Here is a 22,414-nt window from a genome sequence, read left to right on the forward strand (position 1 = left end):
AAAACAGGTAGAATGACCGTGGATGGGTGTAAAGCAGGGGTGAAGAAAGGGGCGTGTCTTTGAATATCAAACGTTAATGATCAGGTAAATTAAATCTAAATGGTTTTAAACTTTCATCTGAATACTTCCAATTTAGCGACAATTACAGCTTGTCAGAATCATAATTTAGATATGAATTATTGTTCCGATCGAGCTGTAAACTAGTTACTCTTCTCAGTACGAGCGTGTTTCTATAATTGTAATTCTGTAATTCTATACAGCGGTCAATTTCTTCCTGTATGGCAGGCATCTAATCCCTAAACCAATATATGTAAAACATGACATGTGTTAATGTACACATATCTCTAATACGACTAATGGTTTCATGTATTTGAACGGAGGGTTGGGTTTTTTTGAGCCGCTCAGCGCCACCTGCAGGAACAGTGCGTTAACAGACACACATGCCGCCCAATGAGCGTCACTCAGATACTGGGCATGCGCACAATCCACTGACGTCACACACAGAAGGAGACGTGTCTCTTACTACGAATGACCAGTAATAACTATATTTTGTAATAATCAAACAAAATACTATATTTTATTCAACAATAAAAAATATAAAATACTGCAAAAGACCAAAATGTACTGAATATGAATTCTGCTAAAATTAAACATTGTCCTTCTACCTCTTCTGGAGTTTATATTTTGTTAAAATTTGCAATGTAGAAAAACTTTCATTAAACTCATCATTCTGCTCTACATTCAATACAACTACAAAGAAATCAGTTTTGTTTTGAATTATTTTTAATAGGGGAGTTTCAGTGTTATTATAAGACGGTGAAATCTTTGAAACCAAAGCAAAAGATTGACTCAACTCTTATTTCATTTATGCAGCAGTGCTTGTGTGTTTAGTTTTTCTTTCTTTTTTAGTAAACTGTTTTGTAAATGCTTTAAAGTGAAATTACTTTTTAATTGTGTATAACAGGACCCATAAATAAAAAGAGACCGAAAACAGCAGATCAAAGCACAACAAAGTTCATACAGTACATATAGGGGCGGTTTCTCGGATAGGGATTAGACTAGTCCTAGACTAAAAGAAATGTTAGAGCGAAAAAACAAACTTGCATTGACATATCTTAAAATACACCAGTGCTCTTTGTTTTGCCTGGAAATGCACACAGGTAATGTTTTTAGTAAACCATGTTAGAACTAGTTAAATTTTATAATTAAACTAAGGCTTAGTCCTGGTTTAAGATAATCCCTGTCTGGAAAACCACCTCTTAAACTAATATTTATATAAATACACCATGGGGTGATTTCCCAGACAGGGATTATCTTAAGGACTAGGCCTTAGTTTAATTATGAAATATAACTAATTTGAACAAACATGCCTCTCTAAAAACATGACTTGTGTGCATTTTGAGGTAAAACAAAGAGCACTGATGTATTTTAAGATATGTCAGTGCAAGAAGTTTTTAGTTTGGACAGCTCTTACATTTATTTTAATCTAAAACTAGTCTCATCCCTGTCCGGTAAACTGCCCTCATGTGTGTGTGGACAAATCTAAACACAGAAACTCACAAAATGCTGGACATTTTTAATTTCTATAATTGTGAAACACTACAAATTAAAATAATGTTAACAGAAGACATAGTGATGTGCATATAAGTTAAACAATGATTTTATAACAAACAAATAAATGTCAGAACACTTTGTGTACACACGTGAATTGTCTTGTATAAACTTTGTCATTTTTATACAAACTGCAACATATCTGCATTCGGATTCAAACCAATTCAACAATCAGATTCATTACACAGACTGACTGATCATCATCATCATCATCATCATCATCAGACTGACTGATAAAAGAGAAGCTGCACAAGACAAAGTTCATAAGTGTTGAGGTTCATTCTGAAAGATCAAAATGATCTTTGTGTTTTATATAAATCTGTGCTATTAGACAGAAAGAAGAGCATGATGTCACCTGTAGTTTGTTCACATGTTAAAACAAGAATAAATGAGCAGAAGAGTGCTTTTATATGAGATGACCTAAACTAAATCTCTTGTGTGAATTGATCTAAATTATTGATTAGAAATACACTGACGTCGTTTAAGAGATTTCTTGGTGCATGATGTGATTTAGTTCAGATAGAGTGATAGACTTTAATGATGATGAAATCATGACACAACATCTGTGTTTGCTGTAGGTCAACACGTCCTTCACGGCAAACATCTCACTAAATAAATCCAACTGTGAGGTCATTTAAGATAGAAATACGCATTGCAGACGCATGACAAGAAATAAACCCCAACACACATTATTAAATAGACCTAAAGAGCATCATGACCACATACAGTACAGTAGATGTTTCATTATTGTTTCTGTGTCATATGAGGTTTCACAAATCATTTAATCTTCTAGTGTCCTACAGAAAAACTTCAGCTCATCAAACATCTGCTGTTTATTTAACTCCTATACAGACAACAACACTTCTACTGGTTAGTATACAGCCTGGTTAAGGAACACACACACATCTCTCTTCATTCAAATACTAAATTAACCTGTTAGTAGTTTATTGCACTAATATTCAGTGGGCCAAAATTTGTTGATGTCATGCAAACTGTTTTACAGTGTAATGATAATAGCTACCAAAAACTCTGTTAAACGGGTAACTAGTGTGTTTTGCTTGGCAACATTAAAAACTTCAGATCCTGAGACTAGAAAAATGATCACCAACCAAGTTTGGTGTCAGTATGGTAAAGGTCACAAGTGACTGAAACTTAGTAAGAAACAGCTAACAGAAGCTAGAAGTAAATAAAAGAAAGGAATGAATGAATGAAATGTGTTGAAAAGATGCAGACAGACAGAAGTATCTTTAAATGTGAACGGGAACAAAAGCTGTTTCTCAGTTGAAACATTCCACGTAGTTGGCAGGAAGCATGCCGGACTTTCCTGTCCGCTGCACGGTGCCGAACATCCATCCCTCATCGATGGGCTGAGCGTTTATGATCACGTCACCGTCACGAAAGGAAACCTCATCGTGGTCTTGGGCAGCGTAATCATACAGAGCTCGATACACACGCTGTGTGACAGACACCGTAAACTTATTAAACAGAGACTCTTTTCTTTTAAAAACACTTAAAAGACTTACAGACTTTTAAGGGTTAAGTGTTAACAAAGACTTAAGGTTAGTCTTAGACTAAAACACATGTTTGAGCTGTCTCAACTGAAAATAACTAAACTGTATAAGCACATACAGATCTTCAGATATGCCAGATACACATTAGTAGCGTCTTTAAGACATGTTTATAAAAGATGCTTAAACATCTTAATTTAAATAAGGCCCAGTTCTGGCTTTAGCTAAGCTTTGTCTGTGAAACCAGACCTATGTTATTAAACAGACTTTCTTAAGCTACAAAATACATGAAATATTTCTCTCTAAATGAATGATAGTAACACAATGTTTTTATTGCTTGGGATGTTGCTTTGGAAATATGCTTGTCTGCCAAATGCACAACTGTAAAAACAGCAGTGGCCAAAATTATGCAAATACCTGACAGATCAGAAAAGATTGCCTCCAAAACATGATTTCTTTTCATAATGATGGTTTTCATGGAGCGCAACAAATATCTGATGTGAGTTGTAGTGTTTATATCCACTTTTCACTTGAATATTTGATATGTGTCCACCTTTTGCAGAAATGATATCAGCTCATCTTTCTGTCATTGTAAATATATTTCCTCAGATCATCATCAGTAATGTTATTAAGCCTTTTGCAACTCAAGCCAAAGACTTTCTTCTGAATGTACAAGTGCAATAATGATGCTATATAAACCCTAAAATAGAGTCATCATGAGGAGATTTAGGCTGACAGTTCCCCCGCCTGCCAATTTACAAGTCTGAGATACCAAAACATACTGTAAATGATTATTTATTATACTGAAATTGGTTTTAAAGAATAAAGTGACAGCTGTCATACATGTATCAAGTTATTTTTATAGTTTATAATGCCGGGGGACACAAGAATACGTATGTCATGTCATTGACTCGTATGTGTGTTTGTTTTTAGTGTAGATGTGATGTTTGTAATCTCACCACGCTGCCCGTTGAATGTGGAGGAGACTGAACGGTGCGGACGGGCTGCTGCTGCTGATGAGACTGATGCTGGTAAACACCTATCATCACAAGACAAACACATCAAACAAACTCTTAAACAATCAATCAAGTCAATCCAGATGACTGCTGGTAAAAAGAGTTAAATTTATTTCATACTGGAGTCACAGTCCTGCTTTATGAAGTTTCAGCACATCACAAACACAAATCTTTATCATCAAAGTGTTAGAAGGAAATCTTCAGTGTATAAATATTCATCCTGAATCAGTGACTTCACATGCAGACATGCAGTGGGGTCACTCTGTAGACAGCACACATCTGATCTGCGCTCTTGCCTGAACCCCATCTGTCCTGGAAAACAGAAGCGCTACTGCAGACCGACCCGCTCCGATCAGCCCAAAACTCTGAGCCCAAAGAACTGCACACCGACTGCGCTCGAGACGGCACTGACTGCGCAGACTGATGCCCCGACAGACGACAAACACGCTCTTATATGAGCACACACACAACATCAGAAATCAGATTCAGTTGAATACACACAACAGAAACTGTGTCACACATGAGCAGCTGATTCAGAATCAGAAAACCTGATTTAATCCCTGTAAATTATATCAGACTGTAATGAGACCCTCAGTCTCTTATATTAAATATAATCACACTACACATGCATTTAAAGTCTTAAAGGGTAAAGGTCTGTTTGTGGTACCCGTCATTCTGCGAAGACTTTTAGATTGAATCTCATCTTCCACCGGATCAAAATCAAAGATGGATCCCGGATCGGTTCTCCAAACCTTCAGCTCTTCACGACAACGCAAGTAAATCAAATGAAAACATGAAGACATAAAGTACTCAGACTCTAAAACAACATTATTATTATTAATATTAATAAAAAACATGTGTAACTCCAGCAGAGAGCTAAAATAACTTCACATAAGAGTCAAAAGAAGAAATGATTTATGCTGTTACACGAGGCACAGACAAATTTCTATTCTTCAACTGCACACGTCATAAATAAACTTTAACTTTTCATTCTTAATGTTGTTTAAAAAATGACAAACATGTTTTAACACTCTATATAGCAGTGAAACCAAACCCAGTCCTACATGACACCCCTCCCAAGACGTCCTTGACCTCTCCTTATATAAAATAATATAATGATTTAACTCATCAGCTTGTTTGTGTTCATTATGGAGACAGACAGACGGTCTGTGAGGAAGCTGAATCAGGTGTTTTATATAAGAAGAGATCAAAAAACATCCCGGAAGAGGTATCACATAGGACCGGGCTGGGAAACACCGCTACACAGTTGTGACTACATTTAAATATTAATATATAAATCTTGACAGGAGATAACAGTAGCACAGCACCATGAATTACTCACTGTGGATGTTTTAGGGTTTATGATGTTATCCGTGCTTTTAACAGCATGACTCTTTAAACTAGTGTGTCATTTTCAAGTTGAAATACACTTTATATAGAATTGATCTCATTCTTTGAACTCAGTTTTAATTTGTAACAAATCTGACCCTCATTTTAATTTAATGTAACTCAACTGATTTATGTTGATTTTTAAAAACTCTACACTTTAGTTGTTAATCGATGAACAGAAACTCATCTGATGCTGAAATGAGAGCTCAGACACTTTGTGTATTTCATTTTCATTAAACAAACACTTCACACTGCAGGTCTTAATGTGAACTTCTAACTTCTGCTGAAATCAGTTTTGTTTGTGCTGTTGTTCATATTATCATTTAAATGCGACTGACGTCAGTATCATGTGTGAACCGTATACGACCCTGAAGTGACCCACATGCACAGAATTGTGACGTCTGTTGCATTTTAATGAAGTAAAGGTCGGATTAAATGTGACATGGTCGTTCAGACTCGAGCTGCATTGCAATACATCAGATATGTATCCAATTTAGGACCACATATGAAAGTGGCATGGGTCTGATCTGTGCTCTTCAGACTGTCATAAGAAAATCAGATATGGGTCACATTTGGGCAAAAAAGTCGGATTTGGGCCACATTCGCCTACAGTGTGAAAAATAAGTGATCGCTCCAAGCAGTTTGTCTTTATATCTGCACACAAACGCTAAGAAATAATCTTGTAACTGTCATCATGAGCTGTTGTAATATGTGATGTGATGTGTGTGTAAACAGACCTGTAGCTCCAGATCTGCGGTCAATCTCCACCATCTGTGGCTGGATGCCATGGTAACCCTCACTGCCACCCATCTGATGGTCTCCATGGAGACGTGCCATGTGCTGCTCATCGAGGGTGTGGGTGGCACCTCGACCCCGTGTTCGTTCAAATTCCTCGTGATACTTGGCCTGTGAGACAGACAGAGAGTGTAAAACACACAATCACATAAACACACACTCACATAAACACACACACACACACACACACACACACACAACCAGCAGGTGAGTGTTAAGGTGCATTCTGGTCACCGATGAAACACACAGACACACAAGAGGTTTAATAATAAATCTTTATTAGCACACGCGTGTTAAGGTCCACTCTCATGTTAATGCTGTGACATCACACACGGAGGCGCCGTCACAGTCCGCTACCATGGAAATAGAGTCCTGTGATTTCCGCACACGCCTCATTTCAGGTGTATCCAACTCAGAGCAGGAGTGACCTTTGACCTCCTGCAAACCTCGCTGATACTGCACCTGTGATACACACACGCACACAACAGAGACAATAACAACACGAGTTAGAAGCTCAAGAGACCTGTTAATGTGTGCGTGTATGTATGTGTGTGTGTTTCGTGCCGAGCTGATGTTCTGTTGGTTCTGTTTAATCCGGTCTAGTTCTGGTGTCACCCCCACACTGACTGGATCAACTGGTTTCTTGTATTTCACCTGTAGACACAAACACTGGATCAACTAAACATGAGTGTGGTTCTGATGAATACAGATCCGTCCCCTCCTACAGGTTCTTCATTTTAATATATAATTGGGTATTTTATTGATCCACATCCTTTAGATTTATCCTGTAAAGCTTCATTATGTTGTGAATGTGATTGACGTACAGAACTGATGTTTTCTTGGTTTCTGCGAACTCGTTTCATCTCAGGTGTTTGTGTCACTGCTGTGCCTGACCCAATGCAATCTCTGTATTTAACCTAAACACACACACACACACATTAAACATTATTCACAGGGTCTTACTGTAAATCAACTCTTATATGTGCAATACTCACATCGCTGATATTTTTTGTGTTTTCTCGGGCCAGTTTGATCTCTGGAGTATCTGTGATCGCTGATGTCAGACTTCTTAACAGCTTAGAGTCCCATGTGTACAACATCTACACACACACACACACAATTACACATCAGAACAATAGTGTTTGTTTATCCTGTGAGTCCTACACAGGTTCTGTTTGATAAACCCGTCACATCAAATATTAGTGGTTCACTCATCAGTTACCCGTCTGTGTGCAGGACTCTGTTAAGTGTTGTGTTTCTCTGTTAAAGCACGTGTGTGTTTGTGTTTTTATGTGTGTGTGAGTAAATGTCTTACTAGGCTGAGGTTACGCTGGTTATTTTTCACTCTCTGGATCTCAGGAGTGTCTGATACGACAGCGTATGAACCCTTCAGCCTCTCAGCATCATCACGGTATTTCTTCTGAACATACACACAGACATGAAGGAGAAATCATCTTTAAATTAAACACAACACATAAACAGACAGACGGACAGACAGAGAGACAGATGGATGGACAGACGGACAGACATGTTTATTTTGTGACCTGACTGTAGATGTCCTTCAGGTAAGCAGCGTGCAGCAGTGCAGGTGTATCTGTCACTGTACCGTATGAAGTTTCTCTCAGCTGAGATGACTGTCTGTATAAGATCTGAACACACACACACACGTACGCACAATTTATTGATGCATTGCAAACATTCATTGAGTCTATATGTGACCCTAGACCACAAAACCAGTCACAAGAGTCAGGTTTTTCTTTTTAAGATGAATACAACAACTACTTGAGGATGCAAACAATTTTATATTGAGAAAATTGCCTTTAAAGTTGTCCAAATAAAGTCCTTACCAAAACACTATTAATGATACATACAGATTTTATACATTTACCGTAGGAAATTAACAATATCTTCAAGAACATGATCTTTACTTAATATCCTAATGATTTCTGGCATTTATTTTATGTATTTTTGGCTATTGCTACTGCTCTACCTGTTTGACTTATGAGCGGTTTAGTGGTCCAGGATCAGATAACTAACTCACATCACTGTTGATCTCAGACGCTTTCTTTGCTCTCTGGATGTCCAGACTGTCTGACGTGAGGTCTGATCCTCTCCCTTTGATCTCTTGCTCAAGATCTTTACGATATTCCTTCTGCAGGACCACAAACACATCTCGTCTCAATGCAGATGAACTCTGCTTTATTTATCAGATGATGTTTGTGATGTTTTAATACCTCACTGAGAATGTGTCCAGCGTTTCTCACCCGCTGTAGCTCTGGAGTTTCTTCTGGACATGTGAGACCTTTACCTTTCACCTCCAGTTCCAGATCTTTATGGTACTCTTTCTGTAGGAAACACACACAGACACACAAATGATACACATGTGTGTTTAACTGAGTCACCTCTTAAACCTTAATCAAACATACACAATTTAATCCTGCCATGAGTTATTTTCTCCAAACCAAACCAATATCACATTAATATTCACTGTTGTGTGTGTGTATGATAAGATGATGATGACCTGATTCATAAGAGCGCTGGCGTTACGGGCGGTGAGATACGCAGGTGTCTGATCGACCTCCAGCTGTACTTTTCCTTTAACACTGCTCTCATACTCCTTACGATACTCGTTCTGTTCAAATATCAAGCAGACGTTAACGCTGAGGTCTCAGTTCATATCAAACACACACAGATGATGATGACGTCACCTCGCTCTGCATCTTTTGAGCTTCTCTGGACACTTTATAAGACTCTGTGTCCACAAACTCCATCTGTGATTTGCCCTTGTTCTTCTCATGTTCCTCTTTATATTTCACCTGCGGACACAAACACACACACGGGTTGACTTTTGTATGAATGTAAGAATAAATCTCATTCAAAGCTGTATTTATTATTAAAGACCTGACTGTGCAGCACAGCGTTTTCCTTATGATGACGTTGCTCCGCTGTGTCCGGGGTGAAGTGGTATCGGCCTTTAGACTCCTCATACTTCTTCTTGTACTCCACCTGATGGACAAAGAGTTCAGCCAATCAGAACGCTGCTCTGAACACGGGCAGAACTGGACATAATCGTCACTAATGAGAGGAAAATACAGATCTGAGATCAGAGGAGTGAAGATCAAACTCCTACATTGCTCTGCAGTTTGCTGGCGTGCATTGTGTGACCCAGATGAAGCAAGTTGGGTAAATCTGTGACCGCCTCCAAGTTCTTCTGTTTGTATTTCACCTGGAAAACACACATACACACACCTGATCACATCAAATCCCTACTGAAACATCCAGCTAAGACCAGCATAAGCTGGTGAGCTGGTTTTAGCTTGTCTCCAGCTTGGTTTTAGCTGGTTTTGCTGGTGTAGGAAGCTGGTTTTGCTGGTGTAGCAAGCTGGTCTAGTTGTGTTTTGGTCACTTTTTAAGCTGGTCTAGCTGGACTTAGCTGGTCAGGCTGGAAGACCAGCTGGCCCACCAGCATGACCAGCATGTCAGGCTGGGAGGACCAGCGTGAAACACCTTAAACCAGCTAAAACCAGCCACCAGATTTTTCAGTAGGGATCTCACACAGACACACAGGAGATCACATCAAATCTTACACAGACACACACAGTGTGTTTGATTGCTATATAAGACAATCTAAAGATGCTGAAGGAAAAATAAAGTCTTAAGGTTTTTAAAGTGTTGCTGGACACAACTACAGTCTCTCAGGAATCAAACACAACATCAGCTCAACAACATTCTGCACAAGCATTCAGTATGTGTGCGTGTGTATTTGTGATGATGTTATATAGAGTAAACATTGGAGGTCATAAATGACACAACTTATGTATCTTTGTAAATCTATAATATCTATAACCTATAGAGGTCTCCTGAGAAGATGAGAAATAAATAACACAACTCAGGTTTGTCTTGAATGTCATACAGATGTTTGTGTGAGGGTTGTAATATGACACTAAATGACTGAATATATATGAATGATGTGTGTTATCTCACGTGACTGGCCAGCAGAGATGCAGTCTGTGTATGTTTGAAGCTCACACAGTCTGTAGGGTTATACTGAGACTTCTGCTCTTTAAACTTCTGCTTATAGTTCACCTGAACACAAACACAACAACACACATTTACACAAAGTCTAATATGATGCTTTATTCGCAGATTAAGTTTTTTATATTCATCTTATTATCTACCTGACTGGCCAGTTTGTTGGCTTGTTTAGCATGTTGTATATCAGGTCTCTCCAGCAGCGCACGCTGGTCAAATGTCTCAGATTTACTTTTGTTCTTATAGGCCACCTGTGAGGATGAATAATAATGAATAAACACAACACATATAATCAACACAACACATATAATATCATACACAACACAGATAATATCATACACAACACAGATAATATCATACACAACACAGATAATATCATACACAACACAGATAATATCATACACAACACAGATAATCTCACACACAACACATATAATCAACACAACACATATAATCTCACACACAACACATATTATAATCATAACACATATAATCAACACAACACAACACATATAATCAACACAACACATACTCAATACACAACACATATAAGTGTAAGACTCACGTCACTGGCGAGTTTAGTGGCTCGTGTGGCGTTAAGGATGTCTGGTCTGTCCATCACTTCACTGTATTTATGAAGTTCCTCTTTCCCTCTGCGATACATCACCTATAACATCAACAATATACTGTTAAAATGTATGTACTGTGTGTGTGTGTGTGTGTGTGTGTGTGTGTGTGTGTGTTTCTTACATCACTCTGGTGTTTGTTGACCTGTGTGGCGTGTGTGACATCAGGAAGATTCATCATATGTGTGTAGTCAGATTTTCCTTTCTCAGACTCAAACTTCTCTTTATATACTTTCTACAGAAGACAAAGAATACTGATTATCATGCTAAACAAAACACAATATTATAACCTCATAAAAACACACACATAGAAAATGTATAAACACATTGTGTATAATATATAATGTAGTATAATGTTTATACTCACATCACTCAGATGTTTGGAGACTTGTTTAGCAAACACCGTCTCAAGGGTTTGAGGCATCTGAGCATAAAGACACGACTGTGTTTCCCGTTTACCTGCGTCTCTATAAATCTTCTGTAGATGAGAGAAAGATCATCAAACACACCTGAGCAAGCTTATCAATGTCTTCATGATCACAGGTTGGTGTGTTTGATCAGGGTTGGACTTGAACTCTGCAGGGCACCGGCCCACCTGGGTAGATTTGAGGAACCCTGGAATAGGGCACATGTATAACCTCCACATAACCTCTTGTGTCCTTGTAAACCAAATGACTTAAAAATCATACATTAAGGTTTTCTGTGAAGGTTAGATTTAGGGGTTAGGGTTCTCAAACTGGTGGATGTGAGATGGTGCCCAGTTTAATTTTAAAATAAATTAATTCATCATACATTCTGTACAATTAAATCTCAGAAAAATAAATTAACCAACAGCATTAAATTGTATCAAGTTTGAGATTGTTTTATATCATGAATTTTCTTTGGGGGGCACGAAGGGATGCACACGACATAAAGGGGCCGCACACAGAAAAGTTTAAAAAAACACTGTGTTAGGGGATATAATATACAGTTGGGGTTAGGGTAAAGCAGTATAAAAAACATTAAACCACATATACAAGTGTGTGTGAGTGTGTGTGTGTGTGTTTGTATGTGTGTGTGTGTGTGTGTGTGTGTACCTGACTGTAAAGTTGTGTCAGTTCTTTGGCGTGTTGTGTTTCAATAGTTTGGGGCAGATGTGCATACAGGGAGTTCTCCATCTTCTTTTTTCCTTCTTCTTTATATTTTTTCTACATTCAAAAATTATTTACACAGCATCAGTATTCATGAGATTCAGATTTCTTCATATCAAACAAAAAAGTTTGTTTTTGAAATGATAATCTAACATCAACCTGTAAAACCAGCAGGAAAACACCAAAGTCCAACAGTTCAAACGTGTTTACAGATGACATTAATATAAAGAGTAGATCACCTCACTGATGAGCGGCGTCACTTCTTTAACAAACTGTGTGTGAAGCGTTTCAGGTAGTTGTGAATACAGACAAACTGATAATTAATCTAGAGTCTCTCGCTTGTAGTTATTCTACACAAAACACACAGATCACAACACAACAGCAGCAGATTACAGAAATGACTCTACTTGTAATAGATACACAAACGCACAAACACACATACATCACTCTGGAGATCTGTCATCTGTTTGGCAAACTGCATCTCTTGTGTGATGGGCAGCTGTGAATAAATGCTTTTGCAAATCTCCTCTTTGCCTTTCTGCTTGTATTTATTCTGACTCAGTTGTTCAGTGATGTTTTTGGCGTGTTGTGTTTCTGTGGTCTCAGGCAGTCGTGTGTAGAGACTCTGTGAAATCTCTTTCTTTGCATCCTCTGTGTATTTACTCTGTAATGACAGTAAATCTTGATTTATATGAAGTGTTAATCCTGACACACGCGTGACACACGGCTCACGTGACTCGTACCTGACTCAGAAGTTGCATGGCGTCTTTGGCGTGTTGTGTGTCTAAAGTCTCTGGCATCAGTGAATATAAAGCGCTGGACTTTTGCTTCTTAGCTGCGTCTTTATATTGAATCTGAAATGACACCAGACATCATGTTGATTTAATAAGCATGTTCTCTTATATGGACAACACATAAAGTCTCATCATCTACTCACATGACTCTGTAGTTCAGTCACTGTCTTGATAAACTGCGTCTCTGTCGTCTCAGGGAGTTGAGAATAAACACAACTGTTGAGGGTTTTTCTGCCCGCCTCTCTGTATTTATTCTGACAAACATAAACCAACAGACAGGTCAGGTTCTCATTGAGCTTTCACAATAAATGTTGAGATCTGATGAATGATTCGTGTGCGTTTACATCACTCTGCTGCTCGCTGATTTTTGCAGCAAATTCAGTCTGAGGTGTTTGTGTCATCTGTGAGTAAATGCTGGATGACTGAAGTTTCTTCCCATCTTTATATTTGATCTGATCATGAGAGAAACACATGCTGATTACAGATAACATCATCTATCAGATCTTCATTCAATGCTCATCTTTATTGAACAAAAACACTGAGACATTTACAACAAGACAATATGACTTTCTGCATTGTGTTATCACGTGACATTAAAGAGAAATAAACGTTGTGTCATTTAATTTTAGTTTTGATCTTTTCATTTAAAGCAGAAGTTTAATAAAGATAAAGACAGATGTGACGTCACCTGACTCTGTATCTCTGAAGCGTCTCGGGCGTGTTGAATGTCTTTAGTCTCAGGCAGTGAGTGATATAAAGCTGTGCTCATCTCCTTCTTACCTGACGCTTTATATTTACTCTAAAAATATCAATCAACGGTTAAACATGAAGGATTTGGGAAAATATCATCAAACTTTAATGTTTGCATGTCTGTTACATATATTTGTTATAGGGCCGGTTTCCCAGACTGGGTTTAGATGAAACCAGGGTTAGTCCTAAGTTATATTAGTATTTTTAAAGGGGACATACGGTATCATGAAAATCTGTCTTCATGTTTTAGTGTTATAATTGGGTCCCCAGCGCTTCTATCAACCTAGAAAATGTAAAAAAGATCAACCCAGTAACTTAGTTTTGGTAAACCATTCTCTGCAAGCATGTGAAAAAAATACTGTATGTCATTGAAATCTGGCCCCCCTTGTGATGTCACAAGGGGATCTTATTATAATAATACCGCCCCTTAATCTGCACTAACCAACCACGACACTTACATGTAGTGCAGAGAGAAAGACAGACAGAAAATAATTGACAGCAAAATTGAGTTTCAATTTCAACAAACCACCATTATGGTGATCCGTGTTTGCATTATCAGCTCATTTGCATTTTAAAGGACACACCTACAAATATCAAATTTTTGCTCACACCTACAAATCAGCAATTTTTACACACTATAATAAATTATATATATGATATTTTGAGCTAAAACTTCTCATATGTACTCTGGGGATACCAAAGATTTATTTGACATCTTTTAAAGTCTTGTGAAATGTCCCCTTTAAACAGTTTTTATTTAACAGGCCTTACAAATTTACATTACTGGTTTGCATCTTGACACAAAACAATGCCACTGATATATTTTATGTTATTGTCGGCTCAATGATAGTAAAGATGCATCTTAGTCTGGGACTAGACTTAAGCCCTGTTTGGGAAACCACACCATAATATACAGCCATTTAAAGACACATCTGTAGATCACCTCACTGATGAGCGGCGTCACTTCTTTAACAAACTGTGTGTGAAGCGTTTCAGGCAGTCGTGAATACAGACAGTCTGATAATTCATCTCGAGTCTCTCGCTTGTAGTTATTCTTCACAAAACACAAAAGAATATCAGTCAAACAAACACAACCAGCTAGAGATGATAGTTATGTATGGAGACTAACACTGCTAGTCAAGTGAAAGTCATTTACAGAAAGACAGAACAAATCAAATCAGTTAAGATTACAGACAAACACAAATCAACATTACCTCGCTCAGTAGTTCACACTGATCTTTGGCAAACTTTGTTTCCAGTGTTTCAGGCATCAGAGAGTAAAGACACGACGAGATATTTCTCCTCCCGTCCTCTTTATATTTTACCTGCACATTCAACACAACTCAATCACATCACAGATAACCCATCAGGTGTTCAATCAGACTGAAACTGATGTAAACTTTACCTCGCTGTAAAGATCGCTCTTTTCTCTGGCCATCTGAGTCTCAGGAGTTTCAGACAGTTGTGAATAAACTGAAGACGAATCTTCTTTCTGATGTTTTTCTTTATACTTCACCTAATACAAGAGAGAAATCATGTAGTTTAATCTTCACTGACTAATAGGAGAGGTCTTAATTCTTCAGACAAATGATTGACAGTACCTGACTCTGAAGATGTGAAGCTTGTTTAGCGTGTTGAGTCTCAAGAGTTTCAGGCAGCTGATGGTAAAGAGATTTACTCATCTGATCTTTAACACCTGATTTATATTTCACCTGAATCAAATACAATAAACCCATCAGACTGGATTCAGATGAATGAATCAGTATACCATATAATGTGATAAATCTCACCTCACTCTGGAGTTCACTTAATGTCTTTACAAACTGAGTTTCTGGAGTTTGTGATAGTTGAGAATAAACACTGACGCTCTTCTGTCCATCGCTCTTATATTTCACCTGAAACACATGAAGATGAGCTGGAGTGATGCTGCTGTAGATGTAGATGCAGATGTATTCATACCTGACTCTGAAGCGTGCTGAGATCTTTGGCCAGCTGTATCTCTGGTGTGATTGACATCTGAGAATATAAGGATGAGCTCAGATCTTTCTTCACCGTCTCTCTGTATTTCAGCTGTAAGTAAAACACATCCATCAGTTCTTACCTAAATCTTAACTCATCTAAACAAGTGTTGATGTTTTGTAGATACCTCACTCTGTATCTCTGCGGTGTGTTTGGCATGTCGAGTGTCTTGTGTCTCGGGCAGATGGGAGTAAAGAGACTGAGCGTCTGTTCCATGATTTTCTTTATATTTAATCTAAATACACATACAAAGACTTTAATATATATATATATATATATATATATATATATATGATCATGTGTTAGTTTTACTCTCAGTCTCTGTGTGTACTTTATTGGCATGACAAAAACTGTTTAAACTTTCTCTCTTTCACACACACACACACTCACGTACGTCACTTTGTAGCTCATATGCATCTTTAGCGTGTTGAGTTTGAAGTGTTTCAGGCATCAGGCTGTATAAATTACTCTCTGCCTCCTTCTTACCATCCTGTTTGTACTGAATCTGAAATCAAACACAGCTTCAGAAACGTCTTCATATAAAGGTTAAAGGTCAGTGAAGGTGAAGCATTACTGAATCTCGCTCTGGATGTCACTCATGTGTTTGGCCAACTGAGTTTGTGAAGTCTCAGGTAAGACTGAATAAAGACTTTTCTGATCATCTTTCTGCTTGAGTCTGACCTGAGAACAGAACAACAGTATCAATCATTCTGATATGAAACATGAATATAGATGTGATGTCTCTGCAGAAATACATTTGTGAAGTGTTTTGTACCTCTCTCTGTATGTCATTAATCTCTCTGAGCGTTTGCATCTGAAGTGTATCAGGCAGATGAGCGAACAGAGGACTCGGCAAACTCTGCTTATATTTCACCTGCATCAGAGAAAAGAATCTGAAGATTAAGGAATACTGAAGCCTGCTCACAAATAAAGAAGTGTGATGTTTGAATGACCTCACTGATGATGTCACTGGCGTGTTTAGCGTGTTGTGTGTCCAGCGTCTCTGACAGACTAGAATACAGCGCGTTGTTGACGTTCCCAGACTTCTTATACTTCACCTTAAGGAATAAAGCACACAGTTCCTTCATGAACATCTTTCAGATATGTTAAATAAGACAACAGCACTTGGAAATAAAAAATCTCTCGGTAAATAAAACTGTGATGATTTTGAAGCTCTTCTCACATCATTCGGTCAATAATTGACGGATTAATAAAAATATTTGATGTTTATTCTTCACCTCACTCTGAAGTTCTGACACTGATTTCACAAACTGAGTCTCCGGCGTCTGTGGCATCTGTGAATAAACACTGGACGAGAGGTTTTTCCTGCCCTCCTCACGATAGTCAATCTGAAAAACATCCCAACAATAAACAGAAAACCGTCCACGCTGTTGTGAACGAATCAGAAGCGAAACGAATCTTCACCTCGCTGATGGCACGAGAAACGGCCTGAACAAACTTCATCTCTGCTGAATCTGGAACCGAAGTGAAGGTGGACCCGGAGAAATCACCTTTCCCCGTCCCTTTATATGACACCTGAATCAACAACGCAACCACTTTTACATGACAGACGTACACAAGAGTGAACACACGACACACAAGAGAGAGTTAATGTGTTGTTACCCGACTCTGAAGATGTGAAGCTTGTTTAGCGTGTTGAGTCTCAAGAGTTTCAGGCAGCTGATGGTACAGAGATTTACTCATCTGATCTTTAACACCTGATTTATATTTCACCTGAATCAAACACATTAAACACACTTCATATACACATAGTGTGTACTGTATAAAGAGTTATTATCTGTGTTTCATACATCACTCTGTAGTTCACTGGTGTGTTTGGCAAACTGTGTGTCCAGTGTTTCAGGCATAAGAGAGTAAAGATTACTGCAGTTCTCCTTTAAATCCTCTTTATATTTCATCTGAAACACAACGCAAACACAAAGAAAAATGGTGTGATAAGAGTGTCTATGTTTTTTTATTTGGTCATGTGAATGAATGAATGAATGAATGAATGAATGAATGAATGAATGAATGGGTATTGCAGTTTTTTATTGACATGCGATATGAATGAGATTTTCATCTGACTCTGCAGCTCCATCTGATGCTTGACAAACAGATTGTGTGGAGTTTCTGTTGTTGAGTATAAATGAGTGTTCATCATTTCTTTATTGCCCTCTTTATACTTCACCTAAACACAAAATACACCTTTACTCAAAACATCTCTTCAAGATTCATCTCTGTGTGTGTGTGTGCTTTTTAAAATATATAACTTTTTTTAAAGCGAGGGGTCTGTTCTTTCATTTGATATTTTATGTTTATTTAAAGATCATTTTTCTGTAAGGCATTAAACTAAAACTGGGTGCAAACTTTAATAATAAAAAAAATGCTGCCGGGAAAGAGTTAAGCATGCTTCCAAGCATATTTGATCATCTCTTTAACAGTTGCACAATATAAATGTTAATGTATAAAGTAGATGAATGTTGATTTATGAAAACACATACTACAGTCTTAAATCATATTTTCATTGTGATTACAACTTATTTGTGTTTTATTTGATGAAATCCTGCTATGCATATGAAGTAATCTTTTTATAAAAGCAATAAGCCCCAAGAAGCAGTGGATTACCAGTGCATTTTATAACAGTTAAGGGGCGTTGTTAGGCACGACGCCAAGCCCCCTTATTGCTTTAATAAACAAATGAACATGAGTGTGGTATTTTCATGAGACATGTGTGTAAATCTTATCTTGTAATGGTCCAGCTGCAATCTTACAGATGTCAGTCTTTTATTTTGTAGGTCTTCATGATTATATCATCATTTCTTTATGCTTTAATGATGTTGATATCATTTCTCTATATTGTTATGGTATTAGTGCAAATACTTTATGTAATATCAAACTCCTGCTTGTATATATATATATATATATATATATATATATATATATATATATATATATATATATATATATATATATATATATATATATATATATATATATATATATATATATATATATACATATATATATATATATATATACGGTATATATATAAGGGTTATTTCTATGTAAGATGGAAAAGCATGTCTAGTTTAATATGACAGCTGTTATTTATCATATTAATTGACTAAGGGGCAGTTTCCTGGACAGGACTTATCTTAGTCCCAGACTAAAATGCATGTTTGATCGGCTTTCATTTAAAAACATTTTGCACTGACATCTCTTGACATATATAAGTGACATTGTTTTGTCTCAAGATGCACACCTGTATTGTTTTATGTAATGTATGTTTGTAAAAACTACTTAAATATGCTAATATAACTAAAGCCTAGTCCTGGATTAATCTAAACCCTGTCTGGGAAACCCCATTAATATGTTCGATAGTTGATGAAAAAGAAGATACATTTATTTGTATTTTATTTTCTTCTTTGAAACAATGCAACACTGTGAAAAAGCACTAAATAAATGAATGTGATTCGGTAAAAGCACTTGAAACGTTCATTTGTTACCTGACTCTGAAGATGTGAAGCTTGTTTAGCGTGTTGAGTCTCAAGAGTTTCAGGCAGCTGATGGTACAGAGATTTACTCATCTGATCTTTAACACCTGATTTATATTTCACCTGAGAGAGACCATCATTGGATTATTTACAGTAATCTATCAGTGCTTTCTGAGGATAAATGAAGTTCTTGTTTGAGTACCTCGCTCTGAAGATCACTGACGCTTCTGCTGAATTCTGTTTCTGGTGTATCAGACAGTTGAGAGTAAATACTGCTGCTGATGCTCCTCTTGCCCTGTTCTCTGTATTTATTCTGTATTTATTCACACACACACAGAGACACACACACACACACACACACACACACACACACACACACACACACACATACAGTGTTTTTGACTGTACAAGCTTGCGCACGCGCACACATGCACACGCACAAACACATGCACACATACTCACGCACGCACGCACACACACACACACACACACACACACACACACACACACACACACACACACACACACACACACACAAGTGTCTGATTTACCTCACTGATGATTTCTGTCATCTCTCTGGCAAACTGAATCTCTGGAGTGTCAGGCAGTGTGCAGTACAGTGAACTCGATCCACCCATCTGTCCATCTTTATATTTAATCTGATTAAACAAAGACACAATCAGCTTTTATATGAAACGACTTCAATCAAAGGTATATCTTCATTGACATGTGTGTGTGTCTGTGTGTGTTTGTGTACCTCACTCTGAAGCAGGTTGGCCTCTCTGGCGTGTTGTGTCTCAAGCGTTTCAGGTAGTTGTGAGTAGAGACTTTTAGAAACGTCTTTCCTGCAGGCCTCTTTGTATTTATTCTGATAAACATGAAAAACGTTCAGACAATATAACAGCAGATTCAGATGATGAAGTGTGTAGAGATGAATGATTGCGTTACATCGCTCTGTAGATCCGTCATCAGTTTGGCGTGTTGTGTTTGGATGGTGTCGGGCAGTTGCGAGTAGAGACTACAACTCAGATTCTTCTTTCCGTCTGCTTTATATTTTAGCTGTAAAACATCAGCGGTGTCGTATGAAAGAGATGAAACACACACACCTGACTGTACGCTTGTGAGAGATGTTGCGTGTTTACCTGACTCTGTACATCAGAGATCTCTCGAGCAAACTGAGTTTCTGCAGTGTCGGGCATCAGTGAATACAGATTGACACACAGATCTCTCTTGCCCTCCTCTCTGTATTGTCTCTGTACAATAACACATCATTAAACACTCGCAATAAACTTTTACACAATGCAATGTTTGATTCTCACCTCACTGCAAAGTTGTGAAATATCTCTAGCGTGTTGAATTTCTAATGTTTCAGGAACACTCGAGTGCAAACCGTTCACCGGCTTCTTTCTCTCGACTCTCTTCTGTTCAAAAGAATGAAATATTACACAACTTATATACAACACAACTGTATTATTGTATGCTACACACAGTCATTCTGTTGGGAAGTTGTGTAATTATATAAGTATTAAATAATGTGTTTGATTATTGTGCTTCCACAAAGAATAACATGAGGTGTAATTTAGACTTCAGTGCAGGTTTGTACCTCAGTGAGGACTGAAGACATCGAGATCTTCTCATCTGTGCTCTGTAAAAACAACAACAACAACACCACAGCAGCTATAAGAAATCTCTTTAATGATGTAGACGGATCCGAGGAGCATTCACGACCTTCATCTGAGGATCTCTTTGATTCTTCATCATCATGTGATTTATGATAGACAGTGTGAATGTAAACGTGTCTCACCTCATTGAGGACATCAGACTGAGCATCACAACAGATGGAGTCTTTCTTCACGTTCTCTTCAATCGTCTCCTGAATTAAAAACACTTTTATAATCACTAACATTAATAAACAGAGAGTTTACAGCTTTAACTCGTGACAGAAGATCATGTATATGACACCTCAAATAACTCACATGTGTTGCTTCTCTGAGAGGTTTTTAATTAAAGGATAAAGTCTGATTAGATGAGCAGAAACACATTTACCTCACAAAACATCTGAACAGATTCTGTCATCTCTACACTTGAAATGATTTTTGATTCCTCACTGCTGTTGATCTGAAGAAAGAATCAGAAGATGCTCATAATGTAAGATGTTAACTTTTTCCCTGCCAGCATTTTTTAGAAAAGTTGAATGCCTATAAATTTAGAAACATACAATATATCAAATGAAAGAACAGACCAAACAAAAACCCTGTTTCATCTTCATTTCTTCTCTTTTTATCACCTCTCAAATATGGGTAGATTTCTTCAAAAATACCAAATGCTGTGCAAAAAGCTGAGAAAATTACATTACATACAGTTTTTACTGTTTTTGGATCAGTGGATGCTTCAGTGTTTTATAAGTTGGATAAGAGGGCCACCTAGTGGATAATAGAGGATTGTAGATGAAATAACTCATCAATGGCAGGGAAAGAGTTAAATGTGATTTACATATTGAATATTAGCACAGGCTGTCACTAATGCACTGATATTCAACACAACAGCATGAGGGCCAATGTGCAATTTTTATAAAGAAAATGATATTATCCAGTGTAAACAATACAACCAGGATATTATTTTTGCTCCATGGATGAAAACAGAAGAGATCTGTACCCAGATTTAAAAATGAAATGTTTTTCTGCAGTGTTTGTCCAGTGAAATAAAGCAGAAGTGACTCCTGTACACCATCTACTTGTTCTTTATTCAGACTGAATTATGTTTATTGGACATCTGAGAGTGTCTTTGTTTTTTTTTTTGGATTCATTCAATCAAAATACACAAACTCCTGCCATCATCTGACCTCACACTCATGATCGTCTGTGATTGACAGGTGACTCTCAGTCCTGGTGAATGAATCCAATCTAAACCACTCTGTTTCTATGATCGATTAAAAACATTCATACTGATTCATTCACAGACACTCACCTGATGGAACGATGAGATCGACTCACACAGATCTGGATCACTTGCGATGAGTTCCTGTTTAAGAGAGAGAGACACATAGACACAATGATCTATCATGTCAAGGTCATCTGTGATATCAGCAGAAGATCTCACCTCTGTGCTGAGTCCCACATTCAGATCAACGCCTTCATCTGTTTGGGCAACTTCTTCAACTTCAGACATCGCTAAAACTCAACAACACGAACAGATTGAGAGAGAGGACGAGCACTGAACTGAGAACAGAACTCACAGCTTTGACTTTGTA

General features: G+C 37.6%; 1 protein-coding gene across 1 annotated transcript; it reads right to left on the reverse strand.

The window, feature by feature from the left end:
* Positions 1-104: 104 nt before the first annotated feature.
* On the reverse strand, positions 105-22,402 carry LOC129425534 (uncharacterized). The gene is made up of 56 exons (XM_073863892.1): positions 22,264-22,402; positions 22,132-22,185; positions 21,211-21,282; positions 20,969-21,037; positions 20,768-20,809; positions 20,484-20,585; positions 20,307-20,417; positions 20,113-20,223; positions 19,922-20,032; positions 19,716-19,823; positions 19,367-19,477; positions 19,177-19,287; positions 17,745-17,858; positions 17,482-17,583; positions 17,294-17,404; positions 17,096-17,206; positions 16,909-17,019; positions 16,624-16,728; positions 16,446-16,544; positions 16,242-16,351; positions 16,065-16,167; positions 15,798-15,905; positions 15,611-15,721; positions 15,442-15,546; positions 15,253-15,363; positions 15,057-15,167; positions 14,866-14,976; positions 14,595-14,705; positions 13,590-13,700; positions 13,246-13,353; positions 13,045-13,155; positions 12,851-12,961; positions 12,550-12,771; positions 12,347-12,379; positions 12,054-12,164; positions 11,345-11,455; positions 11,102-11,212; positions 10,917-11,018; positions 10,498-10,602; positions 10,304-10,405; positions 9,450-9,545; positions 9,221-9,325; positions 9,028-9,135; positions 8,841-8,951; positions 8,554-8,664; positions 8,361-8,471; positions 7,864-7,968; positions 7,635-7,739; positions 7,315-7,419; positions 7,144-7,236; positions 6,677-6,973; positions 6,174-6,430; positions 4,803-5,020; positions 4,432-4,584; positions 4,079-4,158; positions 105-3,065 (listed from the first exon to the last, which is right to left on the reverse strand). The coding sequence occupies exons 1-56, from the start codon at positions 22,330-22,332 to the stop codon at positions 2,889-2,891; spliced, it is 6,375 nt and encodes a 2,124-aa protein (XP_073719993.1). The 5' UTR covers positions 22,333-22,402; the 3' UTR covers positions 105-2,888.
* Positions 22,403-22,414: the final 12 nt, after the last annotated feature.

Source organism: Misgurnus anguillicaudatus, chromosome 25, assembly GCF_027580225.2.
Source record: "Misgurnus anguillicaudatus chromosome 25, ASM2758022v2, whole genome shotgun sequence".
In the NCBI taxonomy this organism is placed as follows: Eukaryota; Metazoa; Chordata; class Actinopteri; order Cypriniformes; family Cobitidae; genus Misgurnus; species Misgurnus anguillicaudatus.

What these genes read in the sequence shown, in the direction of transcription:
- LOC129425534 (XM_073863892.1), bottom strand. Translation starts at nt 22,332, where the DNA reads ATGTCTGAAGTTGAAGAAGTTGCCCAAACAGATGAAGGCGTTGATCTG. An exon ending in TGTCAGAACTTCAGAGTGAG is followed by an intron (nt 16,729 to 16,908) that starts GTGAAGAATAAA and finishes TTATTCCTTAAG; the next exon opens with GTGAAGTATAAGAAGTCTGG. An exon ending in CACATTCAACGGGCAGCGTG is followed by an intron (nt 3,066 to 4,078) that starts GTGAGATTACAA and finishes TCTGTCACACAG; the next exon opens with CGTGTGTATCGAGCTCTGTA.